We start from the raw sequence: 24,900 nt of genomic DNA on the forward strand, positions 1-24,900 counted from the left end.
AGAGCTAGATAATCAACCCCCCCTATTTTGTCTTTTATTCTCTCAAAATATACCAGAGCAGCATCTAAAAATCATCATCTAATCAGGTATCAGAGAAATACCATCCAGATTCTTCGGAGGTTACAGTTATTTTAATGTCATTCTAGAATAACTGAATCGAGTGCAGGGCAGGAACTCCAAATCTATAGCTGACTGGGGCTATGCATTTCCAAAAAACAGAGAGAAGGCCACTTTTGTTTTTGAAAAAATCCCCAACAACAAACAACACTCCCCTCCCCCAAAACATCGACTTACCTTTGGCCCTCTTGATCCTGGAATTCTGGATTCACTTAACAGGCCAACGCTACCTGATCCTTCCATGTCCTAATGGAAGAGAAAAAATGCTACAGAATTTAAGAATATTTTATCTAATATCTTTGGTTTTTTTAACTGTTCTGTTTTCCAGAGTCCTGTGAAAAAATGGAAGGATACTGAACACAAATATTTTTATCTTTTCTCATCAACCTTTTTTTGACCAGTGCATGATGTTCTGGAGATGGACTCCACTCAAATGCGATATAGGCATGTTGATCTTCCTTACAGAAACTCTGGTCTTTACAGTCTTGCCAATTTGACACCATTTCTCCAGCACTTCAGGCTGGACTGCATCAGGCAGAAGTGAGACAGCATCCCAGTTTTAAGTATGTGCTATGTTTAAGCATGCTGTAGCAGTATTTTTCTGTTTAACATTTACCTGCCAGATGGCTACTGAAATACTGTAATGACTAGTAAGGGTTACATAACTGATTCAAGGCAGGGAGATCTTGCAGGCAGTTTGTTAAGAGCAGCAATCATGAATCAAAAATAAAAGTTCTTCCTATTTCTCACAGTTGAATGTTGAACTCCTGTCTAAAATACAGCTTACTGAAATGAAGCTGAGCAGGAAAAAAAATTTCTATCACAAAACTGTAAAATTAATTATGTTGGGAGGGATCTCAGAGGCTAACTAGTACAACCTCCTGTTGAAAGCAGCGTCAACAGTGGATTCCAATCAGGTTGCTCGGGGTTTTGTGCCCTCATGTCTTGTAATGTTCCAGAGGTGGAGGTTCTGCAGCCTCTCCAAGCACCTGTTCCAACAATTGGCTGTCGTCAAGGTGAAAAATATTTTACTTATATCGTCAGAACCTCCCCTGTTTCAATTTGTGATTGTCATTGCTCATCACTCTGTCCACCACTGTGAAGAGTCTGGCCATGTGTCTTCTCAATAACCTCCTTTTAGGTATCAGAAGGCTGCTAAAATGCTCAAGCAAGCTCAATTCCCTGAGTCTTTCCTCACATTTCGTGTGCTCCAGCACACTGATCATTGTTGCAGCCCTTTGCTGACTTCAGGAAGATCTCTGTGACGTGGAAGACCTTGAGAGAAGCTTCCATACTTCCTGTGGAGTTTTTCTGGGTGTTTTAAAGGAGATTACACAGAAAGCAGCAACCTCCCTCCAGCTCCTGTCATTCTGACTGTGACATTCCAAATCCATGGTAGAACCATGGGCTGCCAGCTCCAAAGCAGCCAAAGAAATAAAATTGCGGCCTGCCATAATTATCTGTTTTACCCCCAGCACCATCCCAGCCAAATGTTCCTATTCCTTATATTATGCCTAATCTAGAACTTGTCAGACTGGACTTCAAACCATCTGAATGGACCATGCCAGCAGAAAACTGTTTACTTGTTTTTAGCTGCAGTTTTAAGTGCAGCTGTGCCAGACTAATTGTTTCTTTTTTTTTTTCTGAAAAGGGAAAATATTGATCTTTCTTTGCTCCACTTCCCTGCTCACAGACATACGGCCTTCATTTTCAACATCAGTGCCATGTGTTGAATCCTCTCACTTTCCTGTGAGCCACTTTAAATCACAAAAATGGCAGAAAATACATTACTCAATTTTTAGGGGTGGGATAGTTCTCTAAAATTTTAGTAAATTAAGTTGGCTTGTGGAAGGGTTGATGGAGCATGGGGTGTTAGTGCCTGTGAAGGGCAGGTATGTGACAGGAATGGCTGCAGGTGGAAGGAGGAGCGGGAGCAAAGCAGAATCTCCACCTCTTAGTGACAATGAGCCCTTGTATCAGCTTATTGTGTTTAGAGGGCCCATACCCCTTGCCTACTTAGCTTTCTGCTAGTTAGTGACTTGAAATGACTCAAATTATCACAGATTTGATGTACTTTGGAGATGGTGTAAGGGAAAGGGTGGAAGACCGATTAGATCATCTTAAACTGCTGTGGAATGAAAGCCTAATGCTGGAGTTATGGAAAACATCAACTGATCTGTCTCCAGTGAAAAAGAGAGATCTCATTCTTTTGCCCTTTTCCACCAACTCCACAAGAGCAAGAGCAAGAGCAAGAGAAGCAGAAGGAATCCTTCCTTTTGGGGGCCAAGCTGGGAGACATTGAGTCATTAGGTTGGCTCAAGTCCTTTTATGCAAATTCACTTGAGACTAAATGTTATTCTGACTTATATTATGCTCCTCCATCAACTATCAGTGCATCAATTAACAACAGAAAATCTGCTGATACTCTGTTTGGCCTGTTTAACCAAACACTCACTACTTAGGGTAAACCACAAGCTGTGTTTGTGGGTCCTTCTTTCCCTTGCCTCCACTGTGCCAATATATTTTTCCCTTTAAGAGAGTGCTTGGTGCCTGCTTTATATAACACACCATCGCTTTTGACATCTGCATGTTTTTAATAGGTTTACCAGGTACCTTCTGCAGCTCAAACTGTTCTTTTGGCAAGTGTAAGTGCCAGCAAACCCCATGCCATTTGGTTTTTGCACATAGCTGATCACAGATGCTAACGAGTGCTAACAGGAATGTTTTGCAGAAACAGCCTTACAGCAATAAACAGACTGCCAACCAAAAGGTAGTGTTGCCCTAACGAACTGGCAGACCATGGTGCTGCTTTAGCAGATGGCAGGGGTAGGCATCCAAAAGATCAGCTAGAACTAGCAAGCCTGTTAACAGTAGTATTCCTCTCAGGGAAATGACAATCACGCCAATTCTATTTGGACTAGATGAAGTTCAGGATGAAGCCAGTCAAGATATTGTTGCTGCAGTTAGAGCTGGGATCCTTCTGGGTTTGTATCCATGAAAGTGGGGACTTCCAGTTTTCACTCTCTCCTGCTCATTTGCTAACTTTGCTCCTCTGACACTTAGGTAACAGAAGTGGTGGAGGTATCTGCAGGGGAACTCTTTGGTGGCATATGGAAGCAAAATTGGCTTCTGCTCAAATATCATGAATGGGGAAAAGTGGAGAATCTCTTAACACTGGATCCTCTAGGGTCGCAGAAGATGACTGTAAGTCAGAGAAGCAATCATCCTGGGCTAAAATTCAGACCAGGCCTAGGATGAAGATGTTGCTTACCAGTACTCCTTATCTCATTCTTTGACAAGTACATATTTATTTAGGGGAAACTCTGTACCAGCCTTTATAGTGTGTCTAAGTTAAAGCAATGGAGCGTTTAAGTTTACCCTATGCTGTTCATTGCTAACAATTGCAGCGCTGGCAATTAGGAACTTGTGAACTGTTGGAGAGATTTTTTTTATCCATTGAAATCCACTGACATCAGTGAGATTATTAACCAATAGTGTATATAGTACAATATTGTATATAGTACATTATTATTATATTTAGTCAGAAATCAGAAATCAGAATATGTCTCTGTTAGAAGCATTAGTGGTCACCTCTGTACTTGGAGTACTCAAAGTGTCTCTAAAGAAAAAAGAAATACATAGTGTAGATACTAGGAGAAACGTGTGTGAGTAAATTGGTATCTTTTGAACACCACCACTTTACTGCAGCAGTTCTACAGATGGCCAGTAGTTTTGATAAACTGCTTAATTCTCTAATGAAACTGCCCTCAGTTTCTATGCAAACTTGTATTATGTCCCATGATATAAAACCCCCAAAACTCTGAATCAGACTTTCCTGAGCCAAACAGCTAAATTAGAGATGAAAAGTGCACAAAAGAATAAAAAAAAAAAAAAAAAAAAGAAAAAAAGAGAAGACTCATATGTGAATATCAATGTAGGCAATTTGCAATTTTTCTTCACAAAGATGTTGATGTGGCAGCTCTAGTTCTTGAACCTGAGTGTGCTCCCTTGTCTTTCTGTACTGCAAAGATACTTTACACTATGAAAAGATCATGTAAATGAACAGTTCACAAATGACATGTAAAACTCAGCTTGAGGTGTCATATTTTGAAGTGATTAAGGTATTCTTTTCAGAAAGAGTAGCATGGGCAACTTTGAATTTTTTTTAATAGAACATTTCTCTTCTGAGTAGAACAGACCATGAGGTCAGAAATGTCTGACATCTGTCTCTGTATTTACATGTTACATAAGTGACGTACCTAAGCTAAACTCGTGGCCTCAAGAGTGACAGCATGAGAAAAGTCATAGCTTCAAGGGGGGATCTGCAGTTTGATTTTAATGAATACTGTCAGGTCACTATGTAAAACATTTAGATCATCATTCTAAATTATTTACAAGAAAAAAATTATTAAATAAGTTTTCCCTTGTAGTACAGTATTTTAGTATTTTATAATAGCAATATAAGCATCAAACATAGCACCTGAACACTGTTACTACTGAACAGTTTGTGAAAATTGCCCAAAGAAATCTATTACTTCCACGATTTAAGCATGGCCTGTTATATCATAGAATGTCAGAAGCATCTAGGTTGGAAAAGACCTTGAAGATCATCCAGTCCAACCATTAACCTAACCCTGACAGTTCCCAACTACACCACATCCCTCAGCGCTATGTTGACCCAACTCTTAAACACCTCCAGGGATGGGGACTCCACCACCTCCCTGGGCAGCCCATTCCAACGCCTAACAAACCCTTCTGTAAAGAAATGCTTCCTAACATCCAGTCTAAAATATAGGCAAATTAAAAGGAATTGTAGGCAAATTTCAGTTGAGAGCAAATGACTCTACTTGTCATCAATTAAATAGCTGTGAAATATCCAGGTGATTACACTTTCCCTCCTCTGAAGGAAGTAGATCCACAGCTACAACAAGCACCATAATAGCAAAATACCTCAAATCCCAAACTGTAGCTTAGTCCTGGGGGTCCAGGAGGTCCAGGGGGCCCAGGAGGCCCAGGAGGCCCTGGTGGTCCAGGTTTCCCAGGAGACCCATCAGCACCAGCTTCTCCTTTGGGGCCTATTGATCCAGTTATCCCAGTATCACCCTAAAATAAAAGGTCAGTCTATTGGCACATCGAACATGCATAAGTAGATGCAAGTAAGTACAATCATAGAATCATAGAACAGTTTGCGTTGTAAGGCACCTTAAAGATCACACACACACGCACCCCCTCCCCCCCCTTAAAGTTCCAACCCCCCTGCCATGGGCAGGGACAACTTCCACTAGACCAGGTTGCTCAAATCCTCATCCAGCCTGGTCTTGAGCACTGCCAGGGAAGGGGCAACCCCCTGATCATCTTCATGGCCTCCTCTGAAGCCACTCAAGCAGGACCATGTCCATCTTACATTGGGGACTCCAGAGCTGAACACAGTACTCCAGGTGGGGTCTCACGAGAGCAGAGGAGTAGGAAGAATCAACTCCCTCAAACTCCTGGCCACACATTTTAGAGAAGTATTTTGGCCAACAGGGAAGCCAAATTTGCCAACTTCATTAGGTTTCATAATAATAATATTTTAGACTTCTCAGCCCTTTTCAATAATGTGCTGTATTAGAGAGAAGCTGTTGTTCTATAAACCCGCTGTCTTTTTTATTTACCTTTGGACCAACAGAACCAGGAAGACCTTGATCACCCTGTAAAAGAAAACCAATCCTAATTACTTACAGTAAGAGCATTAGACGAGTAGCAGAAACACACTTATCATATTTTTCCTTAATTAAAATACCCACAAATTCCTCTCGTTTAATTTGATGTCACAGTGTCCTTTACATGAAACATTAGACCTCTTAGTTAAAAAAGAAAACAATCTGTAATTCAGGAGTTGTAATAACAAATGAATAGCTCTGGTCCGGTATGCAGACAGGATGCAGTCTTGTATTTCAATTATTGCTGCAGATTTTAAATGTCTGGAGCACACAGGATTATGCATTTCAGGTCACATCCTCGTGTTTCTGAACTTAAATGTCAAACTCTCATGGGATGTAACAGAGGTGGAAACTGATCCTACACAAGATGTGTAGGGCACTATTCCAAACAAGGAATATGATGACTAGTATGATTTTAAGGTTTCGCTGCAGCAATTGTACTATTTGATTTGCTTTTATACACTTTACTTAGACACTAGTTTTTCCACTTCTAGTTCATGCAATAGATGGCATACAAATACTTTTCCAAATTGCACTGAATCTAAAGGAAAATTGAATTGCACTGAACCTAACAGAATTAATTGTTATATTGGCAAACTCCTGTCCTTACTCATTCAACAGAAATACTACTTGAGTAAGTTCTGAAAAAAAAGAGCAAGCAGAAGGAGTAAAATGATAACTTTTTTCTAAAATGACAAAACCCCATCAAACTTCACTCCAAGGGACAAATTGACTACTTTCATTGCACTCTGCAATTTCTCTCTGTAATCTTCTCTGGATTAATTGGGAATAATGATTAAAAATAGATACTGCAATGTAGATTAAATCAAGGTTTTCGGAAAAAAAGAATGGCAGAAATGGAATAATCCTATTATCCCAAGGGGCTGGGGATGATATTGAGCAGGTGCAAATATGTAGTGCTTCATTTATAATTAAATTTTTATCAGATATACACAATACAAAAAACGGGCTCGGTGAGGCAAAACATTTTTGTCCTTTTTTTTGAGGACTATGATTTTTTTAAAAATGTAATACTTTTTCCAATTATTTCCCTTCCACATCAGTTTCTTCCTATAATATGCAATCAGGTTCAGTTTACTTCAGTTAGACTTTCTGTTCTTAGATTCTTTTATGTAAAACACATAACGCTGATTACAATGGGCACAAGTTTTGCATTCCTTCTTTGTAACATACATACTGCATTTTCTGGATAGCTGCTAGTTCCCATGTCTGCTGCAGTTTTACCAACCTCAGGCTTTTGACATCACAGCTCAGATCCTTCAGTGTCCAGACAAGATTTAAAAAAAAAAAATCTTGTGATTTAATAAATAAATAAATAAATAATATTCTGGCCATTTAATTTCCTTTTTCAACTTGCCTTTTCATTTCCCTTACAGTATGTGAGCTTTCAATATACACTTGGTAATCTATTTTCAAGTTCTTGTGAATAAAGTGTGGTGTAGAAGCTCATGAGAGGATGACATTTTCCTGTAGTCTTTGTCTCTGTCTTCTCCACATCCTTCTTGAAGCGGGGTGCAAAAAAATGGATTCAGTATTTCAAATGCAATCTCACTGGCCCTCATTAAAGAGTTATAATTATAACTTTATATCTGTTGTCCATGCCTTTGTCTCCTTTTTGCCAGATTAAATGGTTTGAGCTCCTTCAGCCTACTCTCATCAGTCATGTACTCAAGGTCCCTGGTCATCTCCATAGCTCTCTGCTGCACCAGCTCTGTCTTTTCCACATTCTTCTTGAAGAGGGATGAAAAAAAAATGGATGCAATAATTTGGGGAAATGTAAAAAGAGTGGCAATTTTGTAATACGTAGTTTTTGATTCTACAGCAACACAAGAAAATCTGTCTCCTGGTTGCTATGATCTCTTGCTTTCATTTACATGTTCCCCACTTCTTGCCTTTTGCTGGCCATAGCGCTTATCTGATCATGCATGAAGCCAATCAGTGCAGTAAATCAACAGATAACTAAGAAAACCTTTGCTGCCAGGTCAGGATGCTGAAATGTCTCATGAAGGGGTGAGTGAAGAAGGCTGGGACTGGCAAAATATGGGCATGGGATATCGTAACTGGGGGCAGCAGCAGTATAATAGTCAGAAGTTAAGAGAAATATAGACTGCTGCAGAAGCGTAGAAAACTTGATGTGCCGGTGGTACACAGAGTCCAAACTTAAGTAATTCCAGCTGCCCTGGTATACACATGCGCCACAGAGGGCGTTTTCTGCAGGGAATGTGCCATCAGTCTGTGCCAGTCTGGACTAGCTGGAGTTCTTTCTTTCCCCCTACAGACTCATCTGAATGTGTCCAGTCATGACTGGCTTTTTACCGGCGAATCACAACAGGGTAGCTCATGTTGCATTTTGAATATTGCACACTGCAGAAAATGAGACTGTGTCCATTATGGAATTCTGGATTTCTCAATATGTATTTTGAGATGTGTTCTAATGAGCCATTAACAGCTGGATTCAATTAAAAAAATATTGAAGCCAGCCAACACTGTGTTTCAGGGACAACTATTTATGATTTTCACAGCCTATAATTGACAAAGATTTTCCACTGAAGTAGGAGCAAGACAGACGTTTAACTTACCTTTTCTCCCTTCTGTCCTGGTGGGCCAACCACTCCATCAAGACCAGGAGGACCTTGAGGACCCTGTAGATGATATTATTATAAATCTAAATATGTGCCAGTTGAGATCCCTCTTCCTAGGACATGCATGTAAGTATCTGGGACCAACTGAGGATTCATCACCAGGTAGCACCTGGTGTGTAGCACCAGGTAGCACCTAACATCATTAAGTTCTAACATTTGTATCTCCTGTCTTCTGAGAGTTTGGCTTTGTATCAAAACTGTATTTAAATATATTTTAATAGGAAACTATATCAAGCAGTCACAAAATAATAATAAAGAAATATAACCCAACATAATGTAAATATAATGCTAGCATGCAAAATAATGGTGCTATCCAAACAGGTTTTAATAACATTACTACAGATGTGATGGTATTGAAATCCACATGCACTTCAGCCATCCATGTTTTTGACAGCCCCAGTGCAAGATGAGAAAGAGCTGAGAAAACATTAGTGTTGACAAAGTCAGACAGTGGCACAGGTTTTCTGCGTGATGCTTCACGTTAATTTTGCCTTGAAAAATGTATATTTAGTTCTCCACCCAATTCTCTGTGTTGTATCCATGACTTAGCATGCATTTGAGTGAGCAGCCAGGCTGGAAAAAAATGCTTTGTAGGGTCAGACAGTCAATCAGTACAGGTACTGAAGTCTGGCCCAGGGTAACTAAATATGCAAGAAAGGGAACACTTTATATGCATATTTGCATGTCCTATGTTTTCAAAATTAGGCTCTGAAAGCCTTTATTTAAATTTAAAGGTGTGCATTCTGGCCTCTGAGAATCTTTTATCCATTTATTTATTTATCTGTTTTGGGGAAGGATATACATTGTTGCAGGAGACAGAAAACATTCCTTTTCTCTTGTGTTTTCAGAATGGTCAAAGGCCTCATTTTCCCTGCTCTCATTACTTTTTTCCCCCCTGTTTTTGCCCTTTGAATGCACTGTATGTGATAAAATAACAAATTGGTTTTTTTTTTTAATATTAAAAAGATCAGAAATATTTTCAGTATGTTTCAAGTATTTTCATATTGGTTTTTGCCATGATTACATAGAGGAGGGTTAGAGGAGAGATTGGGCTAACAACAATAATTGTTCTAAATTTTAGTGACCATTTCCCCTCTATTGCTTAACAATTTTAAGTTTCACTACTCTAAAACTGCTTATTTCCTTTAAAACTAGCAAGCAACACCTGGAGATTTGTTATTCACTTCAGGGCATATTCATGTATTTGTGAGCTACTTTAAAAAGAATTACCATAGAAAACATCCTTATACAATGTCAGGAGGCAATTTAACTTAATGCAGCATTTAGAAAATATGTATTTAATCAGATCAATATCACTTCAGTATCAGATGTAATGTGGAGCAATTAGTGAAGAGGTATGGCCTGTTACAAAAGGCAGCCTTTACCCAAACATTTCCAAGACATGTTTCTCATGAGATTTTACATCACAAAGTTCTTGATTTAGCAAGGACTTAAGCCCACACAGAACTTCAAGTAATTGTCTTGTTGTCTGGAATTAGAATTTGTAACTGAAGACTTTTAATTACACAACTATTTCAGTGTGTTACGGAAGGAGGATTCCCATCCAAATATTTCTGCTCTGAATAAACCTCACTTCACTTAGCCAGAGTGTGCAAATGCGTGCAAATCTTTGGAGAGCAGGGATATAGTTTCTTAGGTCATCTGAAAGTGTGGGAATGCATGGGTCTGTACTGTTAATAGCTGGAGTTTTCTTTCAGCACCCTGAAGACTTGTCATGGTCTGATTCTTCTGAAAATGTACTTTAGTAGTCTGGTCAACATTTAACTTCTACTTTTCTAATTGATATGTTTCCTAGGAATATTTTGCATCACAAAAATGACTGTCTACAAGTAGTTAATATTATATAGCCTGTGAAATCCTAGACTGCACAACAGGGAACATATACATCTTTAAAATAGAAGATGAATGAATATATATTTCGCCATTTCCTTTGAATTCTTCTTAAATTATTACTTTATGAAAAATTTTAACAAAATGTCCTGGACAATTCTAGTTACTTTGTCTTCTACAGATAGAGAAATGGCTACAGGCATGGTGTTGAAAGTACATTTTGAATAGAAAAGATGCTATTGTAGGGGATCTTTTAATCTAACATTGCGCTTTGTCAAATGCAGCAAATAAAACACTGGGGTAAATGTCTATTTTACAAGATTTGCCAATGGATTTTCTTAAAACTGCAGTCATAATCATCAATACAATATGATCTGTCTTGGACCAGGAAAAAAAAAAAAGGTACTGTTGTGAACACAACTGTTGGATGAAATCTGGCCAGCATTTCAAGCTTTTGTATTTTAGAGCGCCATCTTGATTACAAGTAGATGCAGAGAGTAATGGCTGCAGCAAGGCCTGTATGATTTGTTGTATCAATAGAGATGGGAAAAGGGAGGGAAACTGAGGCCCAAAGCATGTATTTATTTTTAGAGAATCACACTTCTGCATCTATTTGTTTAGTTCATAAAAATGTATCCCAACCCATTGTACTCTATTTAAGCTGTTGTGGGGGAATTTTCCACCTTCCAAATGTCATGAATCATTCCTAGGCAGGCTAAAGCCCATATGTATTTGAAGTTATTATCTCTTAATTACTTATTTTTCAGATGTGCTGGAAGTTTATATGGGTTTTGGCTTTGTTTGTATCTCAAGCATGAAAAGTAGTTGATATTGGTTTTGATCATTATATCTCATGTTGAAGCTGACTCCCTGAATGTGATTAATATCTTTGGGGCTTTTTTACATTACATAAAGAAATTTTTGCTTTTCTGTTATTGATCCTAGGCTCTCTTTGTATTTTTGTTTTTAGAATTTTTATCTAAATATAAAGAGTATCCTCTTTTATGGGAAATTATGCCTGATCATAGAGCAGACTGTCTCTGACAGATTAAGCTAAGCATCTTAACGTTACTGAAAAATGGTTTTCTATTTTAAATATATGAGCACTCAGGAGCAACACTTCTCTGTATTAGAGGACAGAAGACCTCCAATTATTCTCTGAGGATACTGTGGTTCTGAGAAATGTTTCCAAAATAGCCATTTTCATGACAGGTCTCTGCAGGACTTTTCAGAACACTTGATACTCTCCTAACTCCCAGAGGATGTGATTTATTTTAGGTTCAAGCCAGTTATTCAGTGACTATATAGACTAGAAATAACTTACCTTCAATAAAATACAAAGTCAGGAAATTAATTAATTGAAAATAAGGAAAGACTGGCCAGGCACTGCATTTATGTAGTAAAGCTATGCCTTTTCCCTGATTATATTCTATAAAGACCACTGTTCATGCTTAAAGTGAGAAAAAAGGTACAATGAAGTATATGCCTAAACCACTGCAGTGCCATAGTCTTTAGCACTTGCTGTTCTCTTAGTCTGAGCTGTTCGCATCACTTCATGGGAAATATTTAGGGCACATCTTAAAAAAACCCGCTTCAATGAATTTGTCATTACTCTCCAACAATGTTGTAGTCTTGAAATATTATTGGAAGTCTGGCAACACTGGATATCCTCCCCACAGTCAGGTGAGAATCTCAGCTTTTAAGCGAAGTAAGTTTCTAGCCTTTTTGGTTACAAACACCAACCCCCAAACATGAAAATGTGTTTGTTAGAGATACCAAATTTCACAGCCCAAAAAGCAAATAAAAAGTCTCCTGAGACTGATCTCATGGATTCTCAGCCAAGCTTATGATTTTAGGGAAATAATAACCTGATAATAAAGAAACAAATTTAACAAGTAAGCAAGCTCTGTCCTGGAGTCAAGTACTGTGATAAAGACAGTAACCTGTCCAGTTGTGCTGGGTGTGGCTAAGCTGGAATCGGTTTTCCCCTATAGCAGCCCTCACGGTGCTGTGTTTGATGCTGGGAGCTGGCAGGGTGTTGATAGCACCCTGGTGTTGTGGCTGCTGCTGAGCAGTGCTTACACAGCACCAAGGCTCTTTCTGACATTTCCCCCCAGTGGGACGGGGTGGGCAAGGTCTTGGGAGGGGACACAGCCAGGACAGCTGACCCCAACTGGCCAAAGGGATATTCCAGACCGTATGACGTCTGCTCAGTATAAAGCTGGGAGAAAGGAGGAAGGGGGTGGGGGCACCCTTGGTCCTCCGAGGCAACCACTGAGCGTATCGGAGCCCTGATTCCTGAGACGGCCCCACGTCGCCTCTTCATGGGAAGGAGAGAATAAATCTGTTTGCTTTTTGCTTCTGCGCACAGACTTTTGCTTCGCATTGCTTATATTAAAACTGCTTTTTTTTTACCCACAAGGGTTGGTTTTGTTTTGATTTTATTTTTCCTATCTTATTTTCTTTCCCTTCTTTGCCCTGTTGAGAAAAAAAGAGGGAAGGGGGGGGGGGGGAGGGAAGTGACAGAGTGACTTTGGTGGGTACCTGGCATTTAGCCAAGGTCAAACCACCACACTGGTGCTGGTCTGGTCTGTGTTCATGAATGAGCTCTTCATCCTTTTATTGTCAGGGTGGGAGGGTCTAGCATATTGTAAAGGAGTTTGAAAAAGACTGAATGTGCTGTGGAAATTTTTCCCCTTTGCAGTCAATGCAGAAAACATCCAGGAAGGACTGACAGGCCTAGTGAACAGCAGGATAAGCAAAGCTTGAGGAAAGCAAGCTAAGGAGTGTGCCTAAGATGCAGGACACTGGAAAGCTGCTGTCAGTCCACCTACAGCTCTTTTCAACTAAGCCATGGGCTCTTCAGGCCTTAATTCCTTAATTAGAGTAATTAAGAAAAGGAAAGAATGAAAAATGGTTTCCTGCTATCTTAGCCCTTGGGTTGTTAATGGCAAGTTTCCTAACAACTAAGTGGGGCAAGTGTGCTCTCAATACAACCTTTTGTCCCGCTCCCTACATCCTCTAGATCAGACACTTCTTTCATTCCCAGTCATTGGGACTTTCTTCCAAGAAAACCATGCTGTAGAATGATGTAGGTGGAAAGGCATTGCAGATAGCTGGGTCTTACCCTTTTATGCTATCAGGAAATGACAAAGTCAGCAATCTATAACACAGAAGCACACCCAGGCCCTATAGCTTAGACATGTTTAATGAGACAGAAACTACTGGAGCTCCAGGTACATTTAAGGCTTTTCCTTGCAGGATATATCAGGAGTGCATTAAATTAGCCAGGTTGTCAATGTTGTTGTAGCAGCATGAAGTTCAGTGCAGAACAGCCTTGTTGGTTTTGTGGCTGTCAGGCTCTGAGCTCCATGATGCTTGCTGCAATGTTGACTACTTCCATGCTTAGCTGAAGTCAGCCTACAAGAACTGGCCTATGCTACTGTAACTGCAGGACGAACATGTCCTGAGTGCATCTTGTTGGTAGATCAGAGGCTAACTGTATATAGTACTGAGAATGAACCACCGAGAATGCAGAACATGATCTTACCACAGTTATTGCATAAAACCATTGAAAAATCCATTGATAATTTCTAGAAAGCAAAGAATAACAGAAAAAAGCACAATGTTTGCAATACACTAATAAAAGTTTGATATTTATTTTCAGATTTAAGTCTGTAATATATTTCTAAGGTTCTGGACTACAACTATTAATTATGATACAACCTAGCTGTCAAAGCTCCTTTGCATACACAGAGGAGGCCTTTTCTGAAACATGTCAGTGAAACATACCTGGATGAAAAATACTTTTTGAGCCTACTTCTGTGGTACCAGGTTATTTCACCTTAGTGAAATATCTCATTAGCAGGCCAGAATGACTAACTGCCTTATACCTATAAAATTAACCTATAAATTAACCTATAAAATTGTAAAACAAAAGGACATTGCAGTTTTAATAACCAAGCAAATACTCAAAACACAACCAAAGCACTTGAGTGCAGCAAACACTGAAACTGCATGTAGCACAGCAAAATAATGGTCCATGTACAGCTACATCTTCTGTACTCTGTTTATTGCAGCTTTAATTTAGTGAGGTTCATAGGGATACAATTTATTTCAAGAGGGAACACTGAAGCTTTGAAGTCTGAAAATTACCCTGATTTCTGACCTATGTGGAGTGGACACTTCATCTTGCAGGGGCCTAAAGTTTGGATGAACAAAAATTTGTGATACTTACAATTTCTTGTAACCTGAGAGTATGAGACCCAGCTCCTGACAGAAAAGGACTAGATTTCAGGATAGGGCCCTGAGGTATTGGAAGGGTGTACCTCCTTGCAGATCTAAGTGAGATATAATATACAACTCAGGCTATTCTCAGGGTTTCCCTACAGGCTACTTATGTCATCAGCTCTTGGTTTTCATTGCTTTCCCATGCACATGCTTCTTGGATCCTATTTTAAAGATTTCAAGTGCTTAATTTCTCTCTGCACAAAGGATGCTGCCTTCCACCTTGATGGCCAGACAAAATTTACTTTACCTACATCTTTAGATTTTGTATTAAGTCCTGACTTGGTTATTGTCAAAAAAACCCTGCACAGCTGAGATGCAGTGAGATCTCCTCTTTAACATGTGTCACCAATACACTTTAATATATGCTGATTACACCTTGTCAGATAAAGCAATGATGATGCACTTTGAAGGTAACGTGAATATATAGATCAATTCTAGTCCTGAGAACAAGTGCTACTGACAGATGGTTGATAAGGAATAAGGAAACCATATTAGTAAATATAGTTCCAGAGAGGATTCACAGAGCTGATCGATGATGAAAAAAAATTATTTTCTTCACTAAAAAAACATTTTACTGAGGATTGATTAACAGATAACATCCAAACCTTCAGCAACCCTTTTTTACAATAGAACTCTAAATAAGTGTTTCTACATAGCTGAAGAAGGAAGAGAGTTCCTGAAAGAGAAAAATTCAATTTATGCTAAAAATTCCCTGCAGATTATGTAAGTGATTTAGTAAACTTGATTTTCCTGAAAGCACCACAGGAAAAAAAAATCCTCATCCTTATTCAGTGTTGGTAAAAGCATCCTTACTTTTTATTTATTCTGTTACATTTTTATCAGTATCTATCTGCCAAATGTACATCTTGCTGTGGAGTAATGTGCTTTGGTTAACTAGATGTTCATTTGGTTACTTTTTTGTAAGAGATGTGCATAAAATCCAAGCTCTTCAATTAAAAATATTCTGCAGTATTATTAAGAATTATACAGACTGTAAGCCTTAGAACTTAGTGTTGTAGGACAGAAATGACATTAACATTTGTGCACAAATGGGTACTCACTTCAGGGCCTGGTTCACCAGAAGCTCCATCTTCCCCTGGTGACCCAGGAGGTCCTACACCTGAATGGGGTGCTGGCTTTCCTGGAAGACCGGGCAGTCCTGGAGGGCCTGGTGGCCCAGGAAGACCCTGGATAAATCATCAGCATTGTTAGAAATTGCTCTAATCAGGTTCTTTTGTATATATGTGGAACAGGAAAAGCTCACACAGAATGTTCAGGTTCATAAAACGCTCAGCTTGGTTTACCATCACCCTTCTGCATCATTAAGAACCAACTTTAGTTTAGACCCTTACGTAGGGTCACATTGGCCTCCCCCATCCTTGCCACATCATGGCATGCAATAGCAAGCAGTAAGTTAAAAACCAAAAAATGTTGTCAGCTCTATATAATCCAGTAAAGACCTTAAAGATATCCCAATGATCAACTTAGTATTAAGAAAATTAACCAAAGTGAAACCAACGGATCACTGAACAGAGGGAAGTGGTTAGTTTTTTCTCATTTCAAAGGGTTTCTCCATGCTATTGCTGGGGCACTGAGAACCTGGACTCATGGCAAAGACCTGACTGTGTTTATTGCTGTAAAAATGGCCACACATTTATCCTGCATGGACATGAACAGATCTATTTAAATTGAGTAAAATGAACGAAATATGTTACTTTAGGAGAAATAATACATTTGCAAATGTCAAATAAAAAATATCTCATGCAAATCTATCCTTGTTACTGACTGTTTAGCAGGCAAACATGAACAGTTTGAAATTTTGGAGCATGGCACTGTAAGGCAAGAACTCTTTAATTTTTACTTAGAGTCATCTACATGATTCTGTTAGGATGATGGTCATCTTGGATTTTCAGTACAGTCAACAGAGCCTTCTGCAGGGAGCTATTTGAAGCACTCATCTGTCTTGTTAACGACATAGGGCATCTAAAGGGCCTCTAAATTAGGCAAGATAACTAACTTTAAGCACGTGGCAATTCTTGCCTGAAGAACCTTGGGAATAAGGTATTTGGCACTTTGAATGAAAGAAGAAACAGAAGAGAAGTCTTCTGTGTCTCTGAGAGAGTGAAAGATATCACTAAATGTGTTGCAATACAGAGGCCTTAGAATGCTATAGCATTCTGAAATTCATAGGAGACAGGCATCCAGGAAGTTAATTCTTCAGAAAGCTGCAGCGTTTTTGAGGAAACAGATTCAAATCAAAGGGTGGAAATGCTTCATCCCAAAGACTGCATAAAAGATTATGTTTCACTCCATCTAGATGGATCAGTAAAGGCCTTCCCATTTATGTCTCTTCATCTTCAGCCACCTGACCTTATTTTTCCTAACAGTTGTCCTTATCTGTAATATATTGCCTGATTCATTATATATCTGACTGATTCTGTGGATGGAAAACCACATTATTTGAAACTGCAATACATATTTTATAGACTGCTACTTGGATTTTCAACAGAAACATGGTAAAAGTAGATCTGGCTGATTGTCTGGAGATAATGGGTGAAGAAGTGGCTCAAGAACAAAACAAAACATAAAAAATAATTCCAGATCTGGCAGCAAGTTCTAGTCGATTGATGTTATTTTCTCAAAAAAGACACATTGTTCTGTGCAGGATATGTAGGAAAGATATCCTCTCTTCTGAAAACAGTCCAGAAAAAAATAAGTAGAAAAAGATCCCCACTCCAAATGTTTCCTTTGCCACTTAATGGCTCAGAAGCAGAGCGAGAAAAACAGGCCAGACGTCCCATTTTTAATCCAGCCATGCTCATCTAAGTACTGTCTCTCAAAATATGTGAACTCTCTTTGAAGGGGAAGCACAAGAACAATGTACCGTTTCAATCCCTAAAACAAATCTTACTTGAGGCTGTTGACACATAATGCTAAGAGTGACAGACTAAGCTAAAATGTTAAGCCAGTACTCATCATCCTACTTGTTCTGCTCTGCTTCTGGAACCTGCTGATCCCAAGCACAGCTGAAAGCTCATGAATCAGCTGCATTTGACAGCACAGCTTACTGAAGTGAACTGAAATTGATGCTGACTTTCCTGAATATTATGTCTGCAAAATTAAGCCGTTTCACAAGACATGTAAGTTCTTTCTGAAGCTGAGATAGACACCTCCAGGAGAAGGATGAGGACAACATCTAAGGTGGCAACTACTTTGACTGTACCAGTTTAACCAGTGGCCAAGTAGGTGTTGATAGACCAAGAGTCGGGTTTACCTGACATGAATACTTCTTCCCAATGACAAAATTCTTGTCTCCCATATCACACAGGCCAGAAACCTCACTCAGGAACACGTACTGACACCTTTTAACTTTCAGTAAGCCAAAGTGTCTCTGTGCTATGACATGACAGTGTTACAACTGTTCACAAAGGCAAGGATACTAGGAAGTTCTAATGACCATCAAAATGGATCAATAGTGGAAATTCCAGTGTAAATTACTTCACACAAACTTATTTTTTAGAACAGGTACTACAGATTAAAAAAAGCAAAGAATAGTATAATTCAATTCCCATTTCTCTCTTTACTGTCTTCTTAGAATCATATTAAAAGTGTTTTCTCATTTTAAGAAGTTGTCTTGCCATTATTTCTTTGTTGTCGTCTTCCTTTCTCACACTTCTTCCACACTCATATACACCTAAGCCTTTTCAGATCTTGAAATGAAAACTTACAAAGCATTTCTGGATGCTGTGAATTTATCATGCACAAAATTTGCATTGCGAAATGGACTTTCTACAGTCTGGATGAGAAAAGTAAAACTTTGTTATGTTAATGAGAAATAAACATAAATATATACTTACTCTTAAAATCTCAGTCTCTCTGTCAATGTCTCCAGAACCTGATTCTTCAGGTTCCAGTCTATTCTGAAATTAGGAGAATTCCATTTTAAAATATTGCTTCTAAAGATGACAGCTGAAAATATCACTTGTCAATTGCTGCAAATACAGTTATGATCAATATCCTTGCAGAAGACTGTCACTGGTGAAATAAATTATAATACAACAAAAACATTTCAGTCAGGTTTCTGGTCCTTCACACCATCTTATTTTGTAGACACTCAGCTCTGTATTTGCCTGCAGATGCTCTATGAGAACAATGAAAACAATCTGCAGGACACACATGCTATGTGACTGTTTAGTAAACTGAAGATGAAGCAATATCTCTGACAAATTTTAACTTTGGAAAGATACCCGTCAACATTAGAAATATCCTAAAATGCATACCTAACATCTAGCCACTGTTTCCTAGAATGTGCCTCAGTTCAAAAGCCAAATTCTGGGATTCCTACAACTGGGATCCAAAAAGGCACTTTATAAAGAGAAATTAACATACTAAAGCATTTTCTAAAACATTTTGTTAGAAAACCAGTTTGGTTTTAGTATCGCAATCTAGTTGTACTCATCTATAAGAAAATATAATAGATTCAAGGTTCCTCAGCTTCAATATATGTTCTCATATTATGGAACATGCTGTGCAAACTACAGCCAGCATGCATACTGTCAAAGAATTTTTTTAAACCTCTAAAGAAAAAGAAGTATTTTTCCTTGAAAATTTGCCATGATTTGTCTGCATAGCATATTTAGCAAAGTGAAATGAAGTCCAGTTATCCATTTTCTTAAATTATAGCGACTTTATAAAGTTTTATAGAACTCATAATGCTAAAAATTAAAAGGAATAAACCAACTTGGCAGTTGAAATATGACTTTTCTACATGTGTGAGTTCCACCATATTTAAAATGAAATAATGTCAACTCATATACAAGTAAACTAACTAGAGATTCCCGTTGGAAGTCCTTGGCGAGTTTCACGGCTGTGTATGCTTTGTAAACTACACCCCCAAAGTACACAGAGAACTAGTATCTGAATCAGTTACAGTAGTACTAAAGCTAATGTTTCAAGAGCCCAGGAATCAGGGATGCATTCCCTGGCTGCACTGAGACTCCTTTCACTTCACTCCAGAGTAAAAAGTGTTGGAACTTGCTATCACAGACAACAAGAAAGTAAAGGTGGTGCAGGATCTGTTGTTCACTGCTACATTTAGAGAAGTCACCTTTGGGTGAGAAAACCTGTTGGACTGGAGCACCTTGTCCTAGTGATCTGGATCTGCCTTGCTGGGCTCTTGAAGTCAGTATCAGTGGCAGCTAAATTGTGCAGCCCTTCATAACATCGTTACTCTGTTTGTTTGATACAGAAACATATTGGTGCTATTTAGCAGACCCTAGATCAGGGGAGCATATAATCCATTTTGGTCACTGGAATATGTTGCAAACTATCTTTTTAAATGTTCACAATATTCAGTGTGACAGATTTTTTTCAAAGTTCACCACAGGACTTCCACTGGAGTCAGTGGTGGGCTGTGTCTTTGTATAAAATCAGCTTCCACATCATGAATTGAAAATTCCCAGCCAGATTCCTTCTTCAGCTGCATATACATGTAACTTCATGGAAACAGTGGGAATGGTCCAAGTGCAGAAGAGAGATGCATCTGAAATGTATTCTTTAATATTGCCTAAGTACTGAGCATGCAAAATATGAACATTGTCACCACACTGGTATGTGTTTTAGTATTTAATGACAGCAAACGCAAGTGACTGACAAACCATTTCTGTGTTCAGTAGCAGGAAGAAATGAATAATTCAGGTTTATAAAGCCCTTTTGATGATATTTTTGTCTCATACCATATATTACTGCTTTTGCACAGGAGAGCACACACATGGACTGGCTTTTTAAAATGTGAATACTGTGTGTTTCTCCGATTACAGTACTCACACCCTTTAGCCAGACATTTATTTGCATTTCTGCATGAGTGTTTTAGAAAAAAATGATTGTCTCTGTGGCAGTCAGGCTACTTTCCCAGAGAAAACCTCCTATTTAGTTCTGAATTCCTCTATGGCAATCCTAGCTCATTGACAGAGAACCTCAAATACTCACTAATCCTCTGGAAGGAGCAGATGGTCCTGTGGGTCCAGGTGGTCCAGGGGGTCCTGGCAATCCCTCACCAGGATCACCCTAAAACAGAAATGAAGGTAAATCAGTCAGGATATAATCATATAAATGCAGAGCAGGGTTTTTCAGCAATAGGTTCAATCTGTGTGGATTTCTAGTCACAAGAAGCAACAGAAGTGTCTGCTTAAATGCTGTGAGCAGAGTTGAACTTCGTTCATTTCTAAGAGAAGCTCCCAAGAAACACGATCTTTGCATTGGCAAAGGAAGAAAGGACTTTTCCCTTTCTAACTTCTGCAATGAATTTGCAAATGCACAAGTAGTATTAACAGCATAAGACAGAGTATATTTATTGTCAGAATAGTTTTATTGTGAATCTTGCATTTTTAGGGTTCATTATATGCCCCTGCCCACAATAAGTAAATAAGTAGAAAGTGTGGTGACACCATGGTACTCAATAAGTAAATTTCTTGATTTTACTTCTACCATCTGTAATGCTTTTTCCAATACCACTATGCCATGATTATTATTCTATGTGTTGACCTTTATCTACTGCCAACACAATGAAAGGCCTGTTCAGAACTGTGTCATTTTCTCTGATAATTACTACCATCTCTTCTTCTTTGGCTTTCTTACATCATCTCTGACATTTTCCTGAGGTTAGTTTCACGTGCTTCTGTTTAAGATGTTTATGACTTTTATTAAATGTTCTGCTCAACTCCAACATTTTTCACTCAAGTCAAGAGTTGAGGTTCTACCTCAACTTTTCTAATCTATGTTGGAACTCTTTTATAATGTATCTTTTTATTCTCGACTATCTATGTGTCTTTCTCTGGAGAATTCACTAAGCCTTTGTGTTTTAAACTCTTTTGGGAGAAGGATGTGCCTCTGCATCCCCTAAAATGGGGCCAGTGGGATCAAGACTAACTGGCAGACCAAAACATCATGATTGCTTAATACGTATGTTGTTTTCATCAAATGATTGGCACTCATTTAATTTCATTTTTTGAAGTCTTGTATACCTCTAAAAGTAATTGATCCCACTTACTTTTTGCCTGATAGGGAGGGAATTCCAGGAGAAAATACAGTGTCCTCCTCTCCCTTTCTGGCTGTCTCACATTTCTTGCCTTTGGCATTCAATAACTGCAATTCACTGTTCTGAGAAGCTCCTTAATGTGCATTTTGTACATTCTTCCTACATGATGATCCTGGTTTCAGGACAGATGTACATTTAGAGGGGAAGAGCAAGCAATGCAACTACTCATATCCCAGAGCTTCTCTCAACATTGCAAGTGAAAAGCTCAACCTTCCCTCTACCAACGCTTTCATGTAGCACAAATTCCTACCCACCCATTCTGACACTCCAGAGCTGCAAAACGTGACCTCCTTCCCACCATGTACCAGTAAGAGAGAAACCAGACTGGTTGCACTGAGCTTTTTTAATGAGGTAGAAGTCACAGAGATATAACTGACACTGGTAGCCAGCCTCTACTGATCTATGCTTTACCCTCTAACCTGTCAATTTGTTTTCTGGGCTTAGGAGAATTTTAATTATGTTCTCTAAATTCATATATTCAGTCACATAGCAGGAAACACAGAATTTTACCTGCCTCTTGGTCACTTGCTCTTTATGCTTGAGAATTCATTAGATAAATATATTCATTCATTTCTTTGTTCCCCGTGGCTTTGCCAAATGGTTCCTATAGTGATATTTCAGTCATATTCACAGAGAATGTGTTTAATTGACTTGGGGCTATTTTCACTGTCTGCCAGCATGTTCATTTACAGATACTCTTCATACATTTTAACATATCCTTTGCCTTTTTTATCAGTGATTATTACATTAGCTCCTGTCAGTGTTTTGTGCTTGTTTTCATGCAGTTTCTTCTACTTTGTGTGTACTACAAGGAACAAAAAAACCCCAGCTCTCACATTTGGATCAGTCATGACTAGGAAACCTCACTGTATCCATTCCCAAGGAGCATCTCATGTCTGTATCTCTGCACTGAGTAAGGACCACAGTGAAAAAGTGACTTTCCACTGATATGTAGCACCCCATTTATTCTGAACTTTCCATTTTCAGTGAGAACCACCAGAGACAAGCAGGTGGGTCCTGCTACTGTTCCTCAGATTTAAATACTATTATGCTGAAAAAGTGCTGACTCTCTTTAGTTTGAATACTTGCTTAGTATTCAAACCTAGCATAACTGGTTTGAATTTTTTTTATGTGTACACAGATCTATTTGTTAAGCTTTGCTCATCAACATAATGGGTCCTACGAAATCACACTGATTGGGAAAATGAAATAATTTTCTGGAAAATTAATAATTTAAAAATTATTCACATGTCTAAAAGAGGATCAGAGCAGTGTCTTCTTGTTTGTTCTGCTTTCTGCTACAGGAACTGTGTCTGGCTAAAGTGTCTCCAAGAGAAAGCTCTGCATATGAAGCTATGGGTATTCCATAGTGCTTTTGAACGTATTAGGATTTTTAGCACCTGTTTGCTGACTAATCTTCACAATGACTCTTTGAAGTATCCCTTGAAAATACTAGCCCGATTTTAAAAATGGAAAACAAAGCTTAAGCTATCTTAACTAAAAGAGTCATATAAGTAATCAGGAATAGACTACAGGAGTCTTTTGCTTCCAGATATAGCTTTATCTTGCTACAGCTAAGCCGCTTCTGCTGACAAAATGTTCTTCTGATTAAAATTCTAATCAATAAAATAAGTCTGGGAACCATTCTTTGGCCTTGAGGTCAGGTAGAACAGACTGGCTGTGTTCACAGTACTTAGGTTCTTGGCCCTGGGCCTCCTTTTAGCCCTATATGTTCAAAGCTAAAATTTGAGTAATTTTGTGCAATTTTCATGAAATAACATGAGAACTATACTGCAACCCATCAACATGATGAGTATTTGAAAGTAAAAATTCTGCTGGGATAGCACTGGGGAGCATGTAGAATGAACAGAGCCAACCTATGCACAGTATTATCTTGCAGCATCCTGGGAACAGTTACCAACTAGTGCTACCCCTGAACAATCCTGAGGCATTATCTGAGAGAGGTCTATTTGACATGGGCCAAAACATCGTCAGGGATCATGCTCAAAAGTCTGAACCATCAACAATTCAGGCAGTTCCTGGGCCTGTTTCATTTGGCAGTGTAAATGTAGCACTTGTTGCTGGAGATCAAAATAGTTACCTAACAACAGTAGCAGCTGCAGCAGCTGCAAAATAAAGCTTCTTTTGCTAATGTGCCCTTTGCTTCTGAGTAGAAGAAATGTAAACAACCATTATCTTGAAATCTTTTCCATTTGCTTTGTTTCCATTAAAAGCAGTCTGACTGATTTTATGGTTTATTAACGTGAATTATTTCTGTCATATTCCAAGCATCCTGGAAATGACTCTGGTCACAAGAATGACCAAAGCAGATTTGCAGGAAACTTGGGAAGCCAATTGTCAAACAGATGATTAGGCCATTTTTTTCCAGCTTTTTCACTGCGTGATTGACAAATACTATAGAGGAAATTGAGCCTTTGCTAGAGGGGCTATAGAAGTTTCACAGTGCAGAACCAAAGGAGGCTCCTGTCAAGTGTCCCTAGAGAGGGAAGGCACTGTCCAAATCATCTCTGTATCAGGAATGAAGAATGTAGAGAATTAGCTAAGTGGGGAGAGAGAGTTATAGAAAACCATGGACTACAGACACCTGTGCAGCTCCTGGGCTACATCCAGAGATTCTACTTCTGCTCAAGGGCTTCAACAAGTCACAGAATCACAGAATCAGCTAGGTTGGAAAGGAATTTGAAGATCATCTAGTCCAACCTTATGGAAAGGCTGACAAGTGTGTAGACATGTCATGAAGGATTGTCTAATATTCTAGACACAAAGTGTCTGAGACCAGGGCCAGCTCAAAAGAAAGCATGAATCCCTGCCACCAATGGGACTATGCAAGATGGTACATTTCTTCTCAGAGACTGCTGTACCACATGTTATCAAGCTTAGGAGGAGGTATTATTCCTGCATATTACTGCTCCAGTGATGGCTCTCCAGGAGCAGATCAGCCATTTTTTCACCCTGTCATGCAGTCCAGTCATGCAAGGGAATAGTGAGTTGGCAGGCTCTGGATTCCATGTAGCTCCTGGGGCAAAATCAGTCTGTCCCTCCCACAATACAGTGAAGTGCTGTTCTCTGGATACAGTGTTGTCCAAAATGGGCAATGACTATGACATCAATTCCTAACATCTATTGTTCATCACTCAAGACCTTGTTGACTAATTTGTTG

At 38.9% G+C, this 24,900-nt stretch overlaps 1 protein-coding gene across 2 annotated transcripts in view; it reads right to left on the reverse strand.

Annotated features, from left to right (window-relative positions):
• The window catches only part of COL15A1 (collagen type XV alpha 1 chain), a 153,891-nt gene that overhangs the window by 55,687 nt on the left and 73,304 nt on the right, over positions 1 to 24,900 (reverse strand). For both annotated transcript variants that reach the window (XR_012633173.1, XM_074899784.1), the window contains exons 11-17: positions 20,612 to 20,689; positions 18,481 to 18,543; positions 15,685 to 15,810; positions 8,420 to 8,482; positions 5,772 to 5,807; positions 5,068 to 5,220; positions 295 to 363 (exon numbers count right to left, since the gene is read on the reverse strand). Coding sequence is in view for 1 of the 2 variants with exons in the window: in XM_074899784.1 (XP_074755885.1) it covers positions 295 to 363; positions 5,068 to 5,220; positions 5,772 to 5,807; positions 8,420 to 8,482; positions 15,685 to 15,810; positions 18,481 to 18,543; positions 20,612 to 20,689 (588 nt within the window). In the remaining variant the exon portion in view is untranslated. The remainder of the gene's footprint in view (positions 1 to 294; positions 364 to 5,067; positions 5,221 to 5,771; positions 5,808 to 8,419; positions 8,483 to 15,684; positions 15,811 to 18,480; positions 18,544 to 20,611; positions 20,690 to 24,900) is intronic.

The sequence above is a fragment of the Athene noctua genome, chromosome 2 (assembly GCF_965140245.1).
Source record: "Athene noctua chromosome 2, bAthNoc1.hap1.1, whole genome shotgun sequence".
NCBI classification, from domain to species: domain Eukaryota; kingdom Metazoa; phylum Chordata; class Aves; order Strigiformes; family Strigidae; genus Athene; species Athene noctua.